The 12724-nt window shown below is 43.0% G+C and overlaps 1 protein-coding gene across 2 annotated transcripts in view; it reads left to right on the top strand.

The window, feature by feature from the left end:
- The window catches only part of evc2 (EvC ciliary complex subunit 2), a 175567-nt gene that overhangs the window by 106215 nt on the left and 56628 nt on the right, over nucleotides 1-12724 (top strand). For both annotated transcript variants that reach the window (XM_087980025.1, XM_043674234.2), the window contains exon 16: nucleotides 161-289. In XM_087980025.1, the coding sequence (XP_087836151.1) occupies nucleotides 161-289 (129 nt within the window). The remainder of the gene's footprint in view (nucleotides 1-160; nucleotides 290-12724) is intronic.

Raw genomic sequence — 12724 nt, 5'->3', positions numbered from 1 at the left:
GCAACCTGTACTGAAATATAAGTTTTCTATGTGTGTGTTTAAGTGTATCCTTACACTTTGGAAATTCTGGTTTATACCTTTTGAATTCTGAGATTTAAAAATAAAGTTACTTCTCTGGTGATTAATGAAAGATTTTCTGTCTGTTTCCCTCCTTTTGTAGGGCAAGTTGAAATCGGAGCAAGTGGGACATGGCGACCAGGTCAAATTGTTAGCTTTACAAGAACGTATGAGAGCCAAAATTAAATTGTATGAGGAAGAAAATAATAAAGTTTATGAAGAAATGCATGTGGTAAGATGGATCGACAAGATGGATGCTGGTAACATGGTTGCGAGTAGAAAACTGTGGAAGCAACTATTCAGGCATATTGTTTTCATACAGATTTTTGCTGTGGAAATATTTAATTCTAATTCTTGGCATAACACAAATATTGGCAGCTACGCCACATATTCTGCAGACTCAGGTTTATAGTCAAATATAAGCAGAGACTGAATTATTGTTATGATTAGCATAGAGTTCCAGCAAATATCCAATACCAAGCCACAAATTTCGTTCTCCAGTCAGTTGATGTTATCTATTGTGGTCATTTAGGATTGGCCATATTTGTCACTTTTCACCTGTAGCATCATAGTGAGAATAGGAGGCAACTAGCCCTATTCCCCAAGAGCCAGCAACACTTTCTGACGAACTGTCCGTGATTGGGATAACATCACACATCTACTGAAAACATAGCTGCATTATCATATGGTTAGCAATGTGTACTCCTACAATATGATAATTTCTACTTAAAGACATGTAAAATTTGTGACACTATAACAGGCCTTTTGACCCAACCATTCCAAGTTGATGTTCACCCTCACAAAAGCAATTTAGCTCGAATTGGATTTACTTCCCTGTTGCAACATCTAATTATTGGCATTACCTTCATCCTCTTGTCCAATCTTACCTTGAATAGTGACGTAGGAAGGTACATAGAGATGTACAGCATGGAACCAGACCCTTCGTTCCAACCTGTCCATGCTGACCAGATATCCCAACCCAATCTAGTCCCACCTGCCAGCACCCGGCCCATATCCCTCCAACCCTTCCTCTTCATGTACCCATCCAAATGCCTCTCAAATGTTGTAATTGTACCAGCCTCCACCACTTCCTCTGGCAGCTCATTCCATACATGTACCACCCTCTGTGTGAAAAGTTCCCTCTTAGATCTCTTTTATATCTTTCCCCTCTCACCCTAAACCTATGCCCTCTAGTTCTGGACTCCCCAACCCCAGGGAAAAGACTTTGTCTATTTATCCTATCCATGCCTCTCATAATTTTGTAAACCTCTGTAAGGTAACCCCTCAGCCTCCAATGCTCCAGGGAAAACAACCCCAGCCTGTTCAGCCTCTCCCCATAGATCAAATCCTCCAATCCTGGCAACATCCTTGTAAATCTTTTCTGAACCCTTTCTCAAGAAAACAAATAACTTAGTTGCATGTACTGACCTCAGGATATATATATAGACTTTACATTCAATGCAAGTAACGAATGACCACTTTTGTAATGTAAGGATCTTTTAAACCTTCCACATTCCCCATTTCTTTAAACTGTGTAGGTTTGTAGTGGGTGCAGTGTAAAAGTACTAAAAGCATTACACCCAGCTCCAAATACTTAGCTCTGATCTTAAGAGCATTTACCAACCAATTTACTCCTATGAGGTGGAGTATGTTCATTTAAATATTGCAATGGGGCTTTGTGCTTCTGTTCTAATCTCCATTTTGCATGTTATGCTGTTATGAAGGAGCTTCAGTTATCCATATTTTTAAAGACTTTCATCAATTTTTCACAATTGTTTAGGTATATGTAGAGTCCTGCATTAAGAGAACATTTTTTGAAGGGCACTTTTAAAAAAGTCACATGATTTAATCTAACGTCTTAAACTTGTTTATTGGAATTCACATGTCTTCAGTGAGCAATTTGGACTTAATGGAAGTCACACATCTGAGTTTATGGTTGACAGGAGTTGTGGCCATTTGATATAGCTTTAGAGTTTAGTTTGTGTACAGCTTGTGAAGAGATATGATCCCCAGCTTTTGTGGCAATGATTATGTTATTTCCATAACATAAGAAACTGAGTGAATATTGGAGTGTTGAGGAATCCGACATATGTTTTCTTACAGCTAATTATTTTACACAAACATTACATTCACAGGCACATAACTGCCTAGGTTAATACTAAGTTAAAGCTTTCCAACATGGAAGCATGTTTCCCATGGCATGAGAGAAGGTTAAATATAAGACCTTTATACCCTCAGGCCATGTATTATATTACAGTCATAATATCATGAAGGTATTCTGACTGTGAACATTTTCAGAATAAACCAATAATTTTGTTTACTAATGAAACCTGATTGATGGATATTTTTATTCGGAATCCAATGTGGATGAAGTATATATTTGACCATATTGGTAACTAGATAAACCATTTCAAGAGATTTTAAGATTTGGATTAGTGAAACTAAATAGAGACAGCGCATTGCTCCAACCTCAGTCTTGCATAACTGGGTTTCTCAACCAGAACCAGTACTCCCCACCTTGCCACCTCTCCCAGCCAATGTCTCGATTCCCTGCTTTCTCCATTTGGCCTCTGACTGTATGATCAGTACTCTGTGTGTACCCACACCACATGGACTGCTGCAGTTTAAAAATGGCAGCTCAACACCACTTTTCCAGGGCAGTAAAGGATAGGCCAATATATTCTAGCCTCGCCGGTGATGCCCATACTAATTTTCTTTTAAATCCATGGTGCACAATCCATGATCTTTCCAATCCTGCTGTGCCTTGGGGCTGAAAACTGGCTTCTCAAAGACCAGCTTGTCTCTTCATCTTGGTAGCTGCCATTAAGTGGTGACAAAACATGCTCATCCAGCTCCACTTTATAATTCAGCAGAGCCCAAGGAAAACCCAGTTTTCTAAGAATTGACCCACAAAGCTACACCTTTCTCCCTCTCTGCAATGTAACAACTGGTGTCTAGTTCCTGGCTCAGCCATGAACCCTGGGTGTGATTGTTTTTCCAGCTTCATATTTGTCTTTCCTTGTCCTCTCTAACCTTCAAGACGAGCTGCTACTCCCTCCAACCATGCCATCTCATCCTGCTTTATTCGGTCTTCCATGACTGACCATTTGCTCAGACAGCGAATACAGAATCATATAATCCCTACAGTATGGAAACAGGCCATTTGGCCCAACAAGTCCCCACCAACCCTCCGAAGAGTATCCCACCCTGACCCATTCCCTTCCCCTTTTACGCTACATCTCCCATGACTAATGCACCTAAACCTATGTATCCCTGAACACTGTGGGCAATTTAGCATGGCCAGTTCACCTAACCTGCACATCTTTGTATGTGGGAGGAAACTGGAGCACCCGGAGGAAACCTACACAGACACCGAGAGAATGTGCAAACTCCACACAGACAGTCACCTGAGGCTGGAATCAAATCGGGGTCCCTGACACTGTGAGGCAGCAGTGCTAACCACTCAGCCACCGGGCCCAACCCTAGACTTGAAGTACCTACAACCTTGATAATGCTGTGGAACGACCTAAAAGCCCCTCTGAATATACACACTTCATCCCTCTGACTGACTGCAGCCCATCCACCAAACAGATTTTACAAGGCAGCCCTGACTGACAACAGCCTAGTCCCAGACTGAATTTACAAATGACCCACCAGCGAGACCCAGATAGATTTTGATTATCTTCCAGGACTGCCAGTAACCCAATCTTTAGACTGAAATAGAGCTAATCTCCAAACTTGCAGCAGATCAATTGCATAACTCACTGACCCCACCTCCAGGACAGGAAATGACCCAGCTCTTGGGCTGATTGTGAAAGTCTCACCCTGACTGACTGGAGATCACCCTTTAACTTTCACACATCCCCAGGCTTTTCAGCTCCACGCAGTGTGTTGCTGTGTAAGCTGCTGGTACATGAATGTTGACATAGCATTGTGCCTTAGTGTCATGTCCTCACTTTCACATTAACACTCATTGTTTCTTATAGCCACATGTTGCTGCCTTTCCTTTGGTCTTAAAGTGACCCAGTCAGCCACCTGTTTGCTCTGTGTTTTAAGGTGCCATTTGGAATCTAGGGCTACTGTTGGATTCTGTCTGCTAAAGTGAGAAATGGAAGCCTTTTATTATCTTTTTCCCAGTTGGATGGAGCAATCTTGTGTACCAACAGATAGAACAGCTTCTTCCTCACTGTTACTGGATTTCTGAAAAGACCTCTTAAATTTAATGCTGATCTCACTCTTTGTGCACCTTCTCTGCATCCGTAAATATTATATTCTTTGCTCTGTTCTATTACCCTAATGCACTTTGTATGGTGTAATCTACCTGTACTGCACACAAAACAAACTTTTCACTGTACCGAGGTACATAATAAATCAAATTAAATCAATGGGCCAATGACACATAAAGCTTTAGTTCCCATGGGGGCACCTACTGCAGGTATAGAATTGACAGCAAAAGTGGACAAGTTTTGAAATCGAGGTACTGAGGAGGTCTTGGTGGAGGCAGCCCAAGTTGTGTTCTCATCTGCATGGGAGGCCAAAGAGCAATGATGTCAAGCATGTCCTTTACTGATTGGGCAGGCATTAACTGGGAAGGGGAAGTTAATTCTGGTGAGCCGTATAATTGATGAGATGCACATGGGCTACAGTTCGGCTTTTCACTGCCTGAGGACAAGAAATTCAACTCAAACTTTATCTCCATGGCGAGAATCCGATTTTTGTACTCTTTTCTGACATAGACTCATCACTATTCTCACCTATCTCAGTCGGTGGAAAATCCTGGAATATGTCTTATTTTGTTATCTGTTGTGGAAGATATATTCAGCACTGCTTTGAAACTCAAGAGCACGTATGCTAAATGATTAAGAAACCTCTGTGCATAACAGTGTATACTAGTGGATAGCTCAAAGCCCATTCCCTGTAAATTCAAGAGAGTCCAAAAATTGGTTTTAAAATTGTATGTGTGTCAGTTATAGTTCAGTAAAACGGAAACAAAATAACAGACCTGGAAAATTCAGTTCGGCTCTGCACTTATATAGTGTGACTCCTGATTGGCTAGAGTGGCTTGTGAAGCCAGTAACCAATGTTCCAAGTGACCCTTGACCCCACCCAACCTTTTTTAACCTGAAGAAGAGTTATAGCCAAAATGTTGACTTGGTTTGCTGTGTTCTTTCAGCCTCCTGTTTGCCTATATTTTTCTTTTGTAACCTGAATTGCACATAGTATAGGCCATCCAATGCAAAACCTAAAAATGTCCAAAATAGGACACAATCAAATCTGCTGGAATTAAGGTGCTGCGCCCATAATGGAGTTAAGGCCAACTTTTAAGCAGTCCTGTCCGTTTCTGGCTGAACTGGCAAGCTGTTGAAAAATTGTGGACAATGGGCTAGTGGGTAGCAATGATTGAACTTCCTTCATGAAGCGAGATAGCTTTTAGCTCTCGTCTGCAGCACGTCACAAGTAGAAAGTGAGGTCATCTTCACATTATTGGTTTACACAAAGGATTGAGCCACAGAGGTGCATTGTGGCTTTTTGATACCTTATCCACCATATTAATACCACCTAAAGTGTAGGCATCCAGGACCCTTGTCTGAATCAGGAATTTGGCTCTTGGCATTAACAAACATCAGGAGAAAGTGAACACTGCAGGTGTTGGAGATCAGAGTCAAAAAGTGTGGCATAGGAAAAGCTATGCGACAGCTTTTCCATTTCCACACTTTTTGACATGAACAAATATAAGTCTACTTTCTCTTTCTGGATCCCTTCCCAAAATTGGATTACCTTGAATTCTGGCTGTCAGTGAGTCAACTGCCTTCAGGACAGTTGTACCTACATGGTGCTGAGCCAACTGTTTGAACATGGGCTAGTGGAGGCCATACTGAGAAAGGTAATGAATGCAATGCAGTAAAGACCAACATTGCTCTTCCAAGCTCCGCAGCAGCTCAAAAGATGTTTGTCAAACTCCAATATCTCCTTTGCATGGTGCTCCAATTCCCAGCTGATTGCCCTTTCCTCCCTTGCTCTTGATCCTAACTTAGTTAGAGACCAAAAAAGCTGCAGATGCTGGAATCCAAGGTAGACAAGCAGGAGACTGAAAGAACACAGCAAGTCCCAAAGGATCCTTCCACACCCGGCAGAGATTTTCTTAAATATCGAAACAGCTCATCAACTGTGTCCATTGCTCTTGATATGTACATTGGGGAGGCAGGATGCCAACTCACGGAACATTTCAGAGAACATCTCTGGGACACATGCACCAAACAATCCCATCACCCTGTAGCCAACCACTTCAACGCTCCCCACCCCCATCTCTGCCAAGAACATGCAAGTCCTGGGCCTCCTCCCACCACTAAATCCTCGCCACCCGACGCCTGGAGGAAGAACGCCTCATCTTCTGCCCTGGGACCCTCCAACCAAATGGAATCAATGTCATTTTTGCCAGTTTCTTCATCTCCCCTCCCCCCCACCTCATCCCAGATTCAACCCTCCAACTCAGCACTGCCCTCTTGAACTGTCCCACCTATCCATCTTCCTTCCCACCTATCCACTCCATCCTCCCCTCTGACCTATCACCACCTGTCGCCTTCCCAGCTACCTTCATCCTGAGCCACACCCCCACCCTCCTATTCATTCCTCAGCCCCCTTCTTCTCCCCACCCACCCCCCAGCCCCCCAACATTCCTGATGAAGAGCTTATGCCCGAAATGTCAATTCTCCTGCTCCTTGGATGCTGACTGGCTGGTTGTGCTTTTCCAGTGCCACACTTTTTGACTGTCTTCTTTCAGCCTCCTGCTTGTCTACCTTGATCTTAACTTCCCTTCCGATTGTCATCTCTTCTATTTCCTGTTTCCTTCAACAACTCTACTCCCAAACCTACTAATTTACCTGTGCCTGTTGACCCAGCATCATAGATATTTACATCAGGAGAGCAATCTGGCGAGAAAATGTAACCAATAGGGTACACCCTTAACAAGTGAAATTTAGGGGTCCTATTGTCCAATTGTACCATAATCAATTTGCTCTTCCAGCAGCTTTGCGACAAAAATAAACTTAAATAGAATTCCTAACTAAGTGGGCATCCAATGAGATGCCCAGTTTCAGCGAAATCATGCTTCATTGTAACTCTGCATGGTTTGTTTTGGCATTGCTGATTGGGTGCACAAGTACCATGCTTTTAAAAGAAACAAAAGAACTGCAGATGCTAGAAATCTAAAACTAAAACAGATATTGCTGGAAGATCTCAGCAGGTCTGGCAACATCTATGGAGAGAAATCAGCAGTAACATTTTGGGTCCAGTGACCTTCCTTAGAACGGATGGTAGCTAGGAACAGGTTTTTATACAGAAGATAGGGTGGGGGCAGGAGGGAGAGTAAATTGTTAGGTGATGATAGAGCCCAAACAGAGAGAGAAAGGAGTGGACAAAGGTCAGTCTGGGGAATAAATAGCTGCTAATGGGGACTATTAGTGACTGACAGTGGGTAGTGTGTGGTAGCAACCCATATAACGTGAAGGCCTGGTGTGTGGGGTTGGGGGAAAGCATGGGGAAATGTGCTCAAGCCCCAAAATTGCTGAACTCCATATTAAGTCCAGAAGGCCGCAGGGCTCCCAGGCAGAGAATGAGGTGCTGTTCTTCCTGCTCGCACTGAGCTTCACTGGAGCACTGCAGCAGGCCTGAGACAGAGATGTGGCCAAGGAACACGGTGTGTCGAATGGCAGGCAACTGGAAGCTCAGGACTTTTCCTGCGGACAGAAAGTGGGTGTTCCACAGAGCGGTCACTCAGTGTGCACTTCCTTTCCTCAGTGTAGGGGAGACCGCATCGAGAGCAGTAAATACAGTAGAGCAAATTGCACCAAGTGCAGGTAAATCACTGCTTCACCTGAAGGGTGTGTTTAGGCCCTAAGGAGGGAGGAAGAATTGAGGCAGGTGTTACACCTTCTACGGCTGCAGGGGAAGATGCCGTGGGGGTGTGAGGCTGTATTGGGATTGAAGGAGACCAGACTGCCCCAGAGGGAGCAGTTCTTGCGAAAGGCGGATAAGGGAGGGGAGGATAATATGTGACTGGTGGTGGCATATTGTTGAAGTCCTAGTTACCAACATTACAAAGCAAAGATTAAAAATGGCACATCAGAATTTAGAAATTCTTACATCCGCACTTTCTATCATAATGCCATTATTGATTTCAGATCTATCGGCCCTGAGATTGCACAGTGAGTGCTCTTGTACAGATGCTCCGAATGCATCATCCAGTATTGCTCCCCTGCTGTTACAGTGACTGTTAGCCCATTTATATCAAAGGCTGTGCAACACCACCAAAACAGAGGAATTTGTTCATATGTTAGTAGCTTTTAGGGTAATTAACTTTATTAAACTTAGAAGTAGTGGAAATAAATGAATTGATTAGCCTGACGTAGAATTACTCCTCAAATGCAAGCTCTTTACATGCACAAGTTGCTTTGCATTTCTTTTGCATTTCCAGCAGCCTCCATTTGCCTTTTCACATCAAGTACTGATAAGCTGTTGATAATTAATAGCTCGCTCTCTGCATGACTATGTAAATCCCAAGTGCAGCAGATAAATTGCCAAGATGGGAACGCTCTGAAAGTATATCACTCGCCTGTTAAAAGCTCTTATCTTATCACCAACAAATTACTCACCCCTGAACAGAGCTGATGGATTCTATAAGTTGAATCAAGTAATTTACCCTGAATCTGAAATATGAAAGTGAAAATTCTACCTGAAGTATGTTAATAAATCTAGGATGATATCTGACAGCTTCTGCTGCTAAGTTGGATGGAGATACTATTCAGACTGAAAAATGTAATTTCAAATTCCTTAGATTATTGGAAGCCAGTTGCCTGTGAGGAAATGAAAAGTATTTTAAAATGTAGTTGTGCAACATGTCCAAATTGATCAGTGGGAACATAGAAACAGAAATAGGCCATTTATTCTGTAGTACCTGTTCCACGATTTAATGATTGTAGCTGCTTAATGCCATGATGGGGGGAGAAGGCTCACCTCAAGCTCATGGGAGGGATGGAGGGACGTATTGTTGTTCTCCTTCGGAGCAGAGATGTTTCTGAAGAAGTTTGATGACAGTGATCAAAATCACAAGACAAGACAGAGGAGATAGAGAAAATCGCTTCTCATTGGCAGAATTGTCTACAACTTTATGATACTGATGTTAAGATTTAGATTAGATTAGATTATATTACATTACAGTGTGGAAACAGGCCCTTCGGCCCAACAGGTCCACACCGACCCGCCGAAGCGTAACCCACCCCTACCCCTACATTTACCCCTTACCTAACACTACGGGCAATTTAGCATGGCCAATTCACCTGACCTGCACATCTTTGGACTGTGGGAGGAAACCGGAGCACCCGGAGGAAACCCACGCAGACACAGGGAGAACGTGCAACCTCCACACAGTCAGTCGCCTGAGGCGGGAATTGAACCCGGGTCTCTGGTGCTGTGAGGCAGCAGTGCTAACCACTGTGCCACCGTGCCGCCCACAAACAGTAAAAGACTATCGATGACACGAGGAAGACTTTTATATGGGGAGAGCTTAGGATCTGGATTGCACTACCTGAACGTGTAATGGAGGCAGATTCAATCATGGCTTTCGAAAGGAAATTGGATTTGAAAAATATGTTTCAGGGCTAGTAGGAAAGGGCTGACAGTTGAGACAAGTCAGTTACGAAGAGAAGACTTGCTGAATGGTCTCCTCTGTTGTAATCTTTCTATATCATTTGTCTAATTTTCTTGTAGCTTGACCTTTGGTGGCCAATAATAAAGAAGTAACTCTCATTTTTATTTTGATTTATTACATCATTGAGACATCTCATAATGCTTGGGAATCAATGGCTTAATTTGTTTCATTCACAATTGTAACGTGGCTAGATTTGCCTCCAGTTTTTCAAGCAAAGCCAAAGAAACAACAAATGATTGAATGTTTAGTCAATTTAGACAATCGAACCACTGCCCCAAGGCATTCAGCCGTGTTATCATTATTGAGTCATCCACTACCAATATTCTGGGAGTTATCATTGACCAGAAACTCAACTGAACTCACCAGAGTGGTGACAAGAGCAGGTCAGAAGTGAGGGATACTGTGGCAAGTAACTCACCTCCTGTGTCCTGCAGGCACAGAGTCAGGAGTGTGATGGAATACTCCCCACTTGCCTGGTTGGGTGCAGTTCCAACACCACTCAAGAAGCTTGACACCATCCAGGGCAAGTAGCCCGCTTGATTGGCATTACATCCACAAGTATCCACTCCCTCAACCACCAATGCTCAGTAGCAGCAGTGTGTACTATCTATAGGATGCACTGCAGGAATTCACCAAAGATCCTCAGATGGTATCTTCTAAGCTCACAACCACTTCCATCTAGAAGGAAAAGGGCAGAAGATATATGGGAACACCACCGCCTTCAAGTTCCTGTCCAAGCCACTCACCATCCTGACTTGGAAATATATCGCCGTTCCTTCACTGTTGCTGGGTTAAAGTTGTGGAATTCCCTCCCTATTGGATTGTGGGTCAACTCACAGCAGGTGACCTGCAGCAGTTCAAGAAGGCAGCTCACCACCACCTTCTCGGGGGCAACTAGGGATGAGCAATAAATGCTGGCCCTGCCAGCAATGCCCACATCCCAAAAATATGAATACATTTTCAAACAATTGATTTTTGTGACAGTTGTTCAATGTGTGTAGTCTGTTGGGTCTCCAACTAAGATCATTTCACCTGTTGTGCATTGCATTGAGTAGTGCTAACATGTACTCAGCTGCAGACAGTCATGATTGAACAACTTTGTTTTCACATTTCCAACAGGGAGGGCATTATAATGAAATGCTCAAATCTTGCAAATTCTTTTCCCATTTGTAAAGCCACACATTATTTACACCAAACATTGAAATGTAAAATATTCATAAGTTCCTAGAATGATTGAAGCAGTATCAACAAAAACTAAAAATTTGACAGGTTGTTTCCAATTGTCTTTAAGTCATTGCAGCAAAAACATAGATGTGACAGATGTTGCCAGAGTCATTTTTTAATGAAGTAATTCCCAGGTTCATTTCGAGCCTTGGGCGATTGTCTCTGCAGAGTTTGCACATTCTCCCCCTGTCTGCGGGGGTTTCCTCCGGGTGCTCCGGTTTCTTCCCACAATCCAAAAGATGTGCAGGTCAGGTGAATTGGCCATGCTAAATTGCCCATAGTGTTAGGTGCATTAGTTAGAGGGAAACGAGTGGGTTACTCTTTGGGGGGTCGGTGTGGACTTGTTGGGCTGAAGGACCTGTTTCTACACTGTAGGGAATCTCTAATCTAATCTAATCTAATAACTGTTTCACCATAACAAACCGTTATGTGTTTAACATTTTTTTTCATTTGACAAGCAATAATTAAACAAAAATTTTCTTCTTTCTTCCAACATACCTGTAATTAACCTTCTTTCCCTTTCTATCAGGGTATCTCCTTTCATTTTCATTCATTTGACTCTACTCTGTCAGTACATCTGACTGTGTTAGCTTTGAAATTAACTACCATCTCCATTGAATGATTGAGACTGAGACATTGATTGATGGGTCTTACTGAATTGATAAATTCTGTGTTGCCAGTATACTTATTGTTCCTTTGAGATGCTTTCTTTCTGGCTGTCATTTAGAATCGAAGGAGGAATTTAGACTAGAACAACTGTTAAATTGTATTCATTTGTGGGACATGGGTGTGCCGGCTGGCCAGCATTTATTGTCCATCCCTAGTTGCCCTTGAGAAGGTAATGGTGAGCTGCCTTCTTGAATCACTGCAATCCACATGCTGTGGGTTGACCCACAATGCCTTTAGTGTTTTGACACAGCAAAAATGTAGAAACAGCGATATATTTCCAAATCTGGATGGCAAATGGCTTAGAGAGGAACTTGCAGGTGGTGGTGTTCCCATGTACCTGCTGCCCTTGTCCTTCTAGATGGAAGTGGTCCAAGGTTTGGAAGATACTAAAGATCTTCAGTGAATTTCTATAGTCTGTACACACTGCTGCTACTAAGCATCGGTGGTGAAAGAAATGGATATTTGTGGATGTAGCGCCAATCAAGTGGGCTGCTTTGTCATGGATGGTGTCAAACTTCTTGAGTGTTGTTGGAACTGCCCCCATCCAGGCAAGTGGGGAGTATTCCATCACACTCCTGACTTGTGCTTTGTATGTAGTGGTCAGGCTTTGGGGAATCAGGAGATAAATTACTTGCTGCATTTTTCCAAGCTTCTGACCTGCTGTTGTAGCCACTGTATTTGTGGTGAGACAAGTTGAGTTTCTGGTCAATGATAACTCCGCGGATGTTGGTAGTGGGGGTATCAGTGATTGTAGTGCCATTGAATGTCAAGGGACAGTGGTTAGATTGTCGCTTATTGAAGATGGTCATTGCCTGGCGTTTGTGTGCTGCAAATGTTACTTGTCACTTGTTAGACCAAGCCTGGATATTGTCCAGAACTTGTTGCTTTGACAATGGACTGCTTCAGTATCTGAGGAGTCGCAAATGATGCTGAACATTGTGTGATCATTAGCGAGCATCTCCACTTTTAACCTTGTAATGGAGGGAAGATTATTGATGAAACAGCTGACAAAAAGTTGGGTTTATGACACGACCCTGAGGAACTCCTGCAGAGATGTTCTGGAGCTGA

Source organism: Chiloscyllium plagiosum, unplaced genomic scaffold (genome assembly GCF_037043375.1).
Source record: "Chiloscyllium plagiosum isolate Xiang-an unplaced genomic scaffold, Cpla_swu_hap1 HiC_scaffold_36, whole genome shotgun sequence".
Classification (NCBI taxonomy): Eukaryota; Metazoa; Chordata; class Chondrichthyes; order Orectolobiformes; family Hemiscylliidae; genus Chiloscyllium; species Chiloscyllium plagiosum.
Note: the sequence above shows the minus strand (reverse complement) of the source record. Positions and strands in the feature narration are given on the sequence as shown.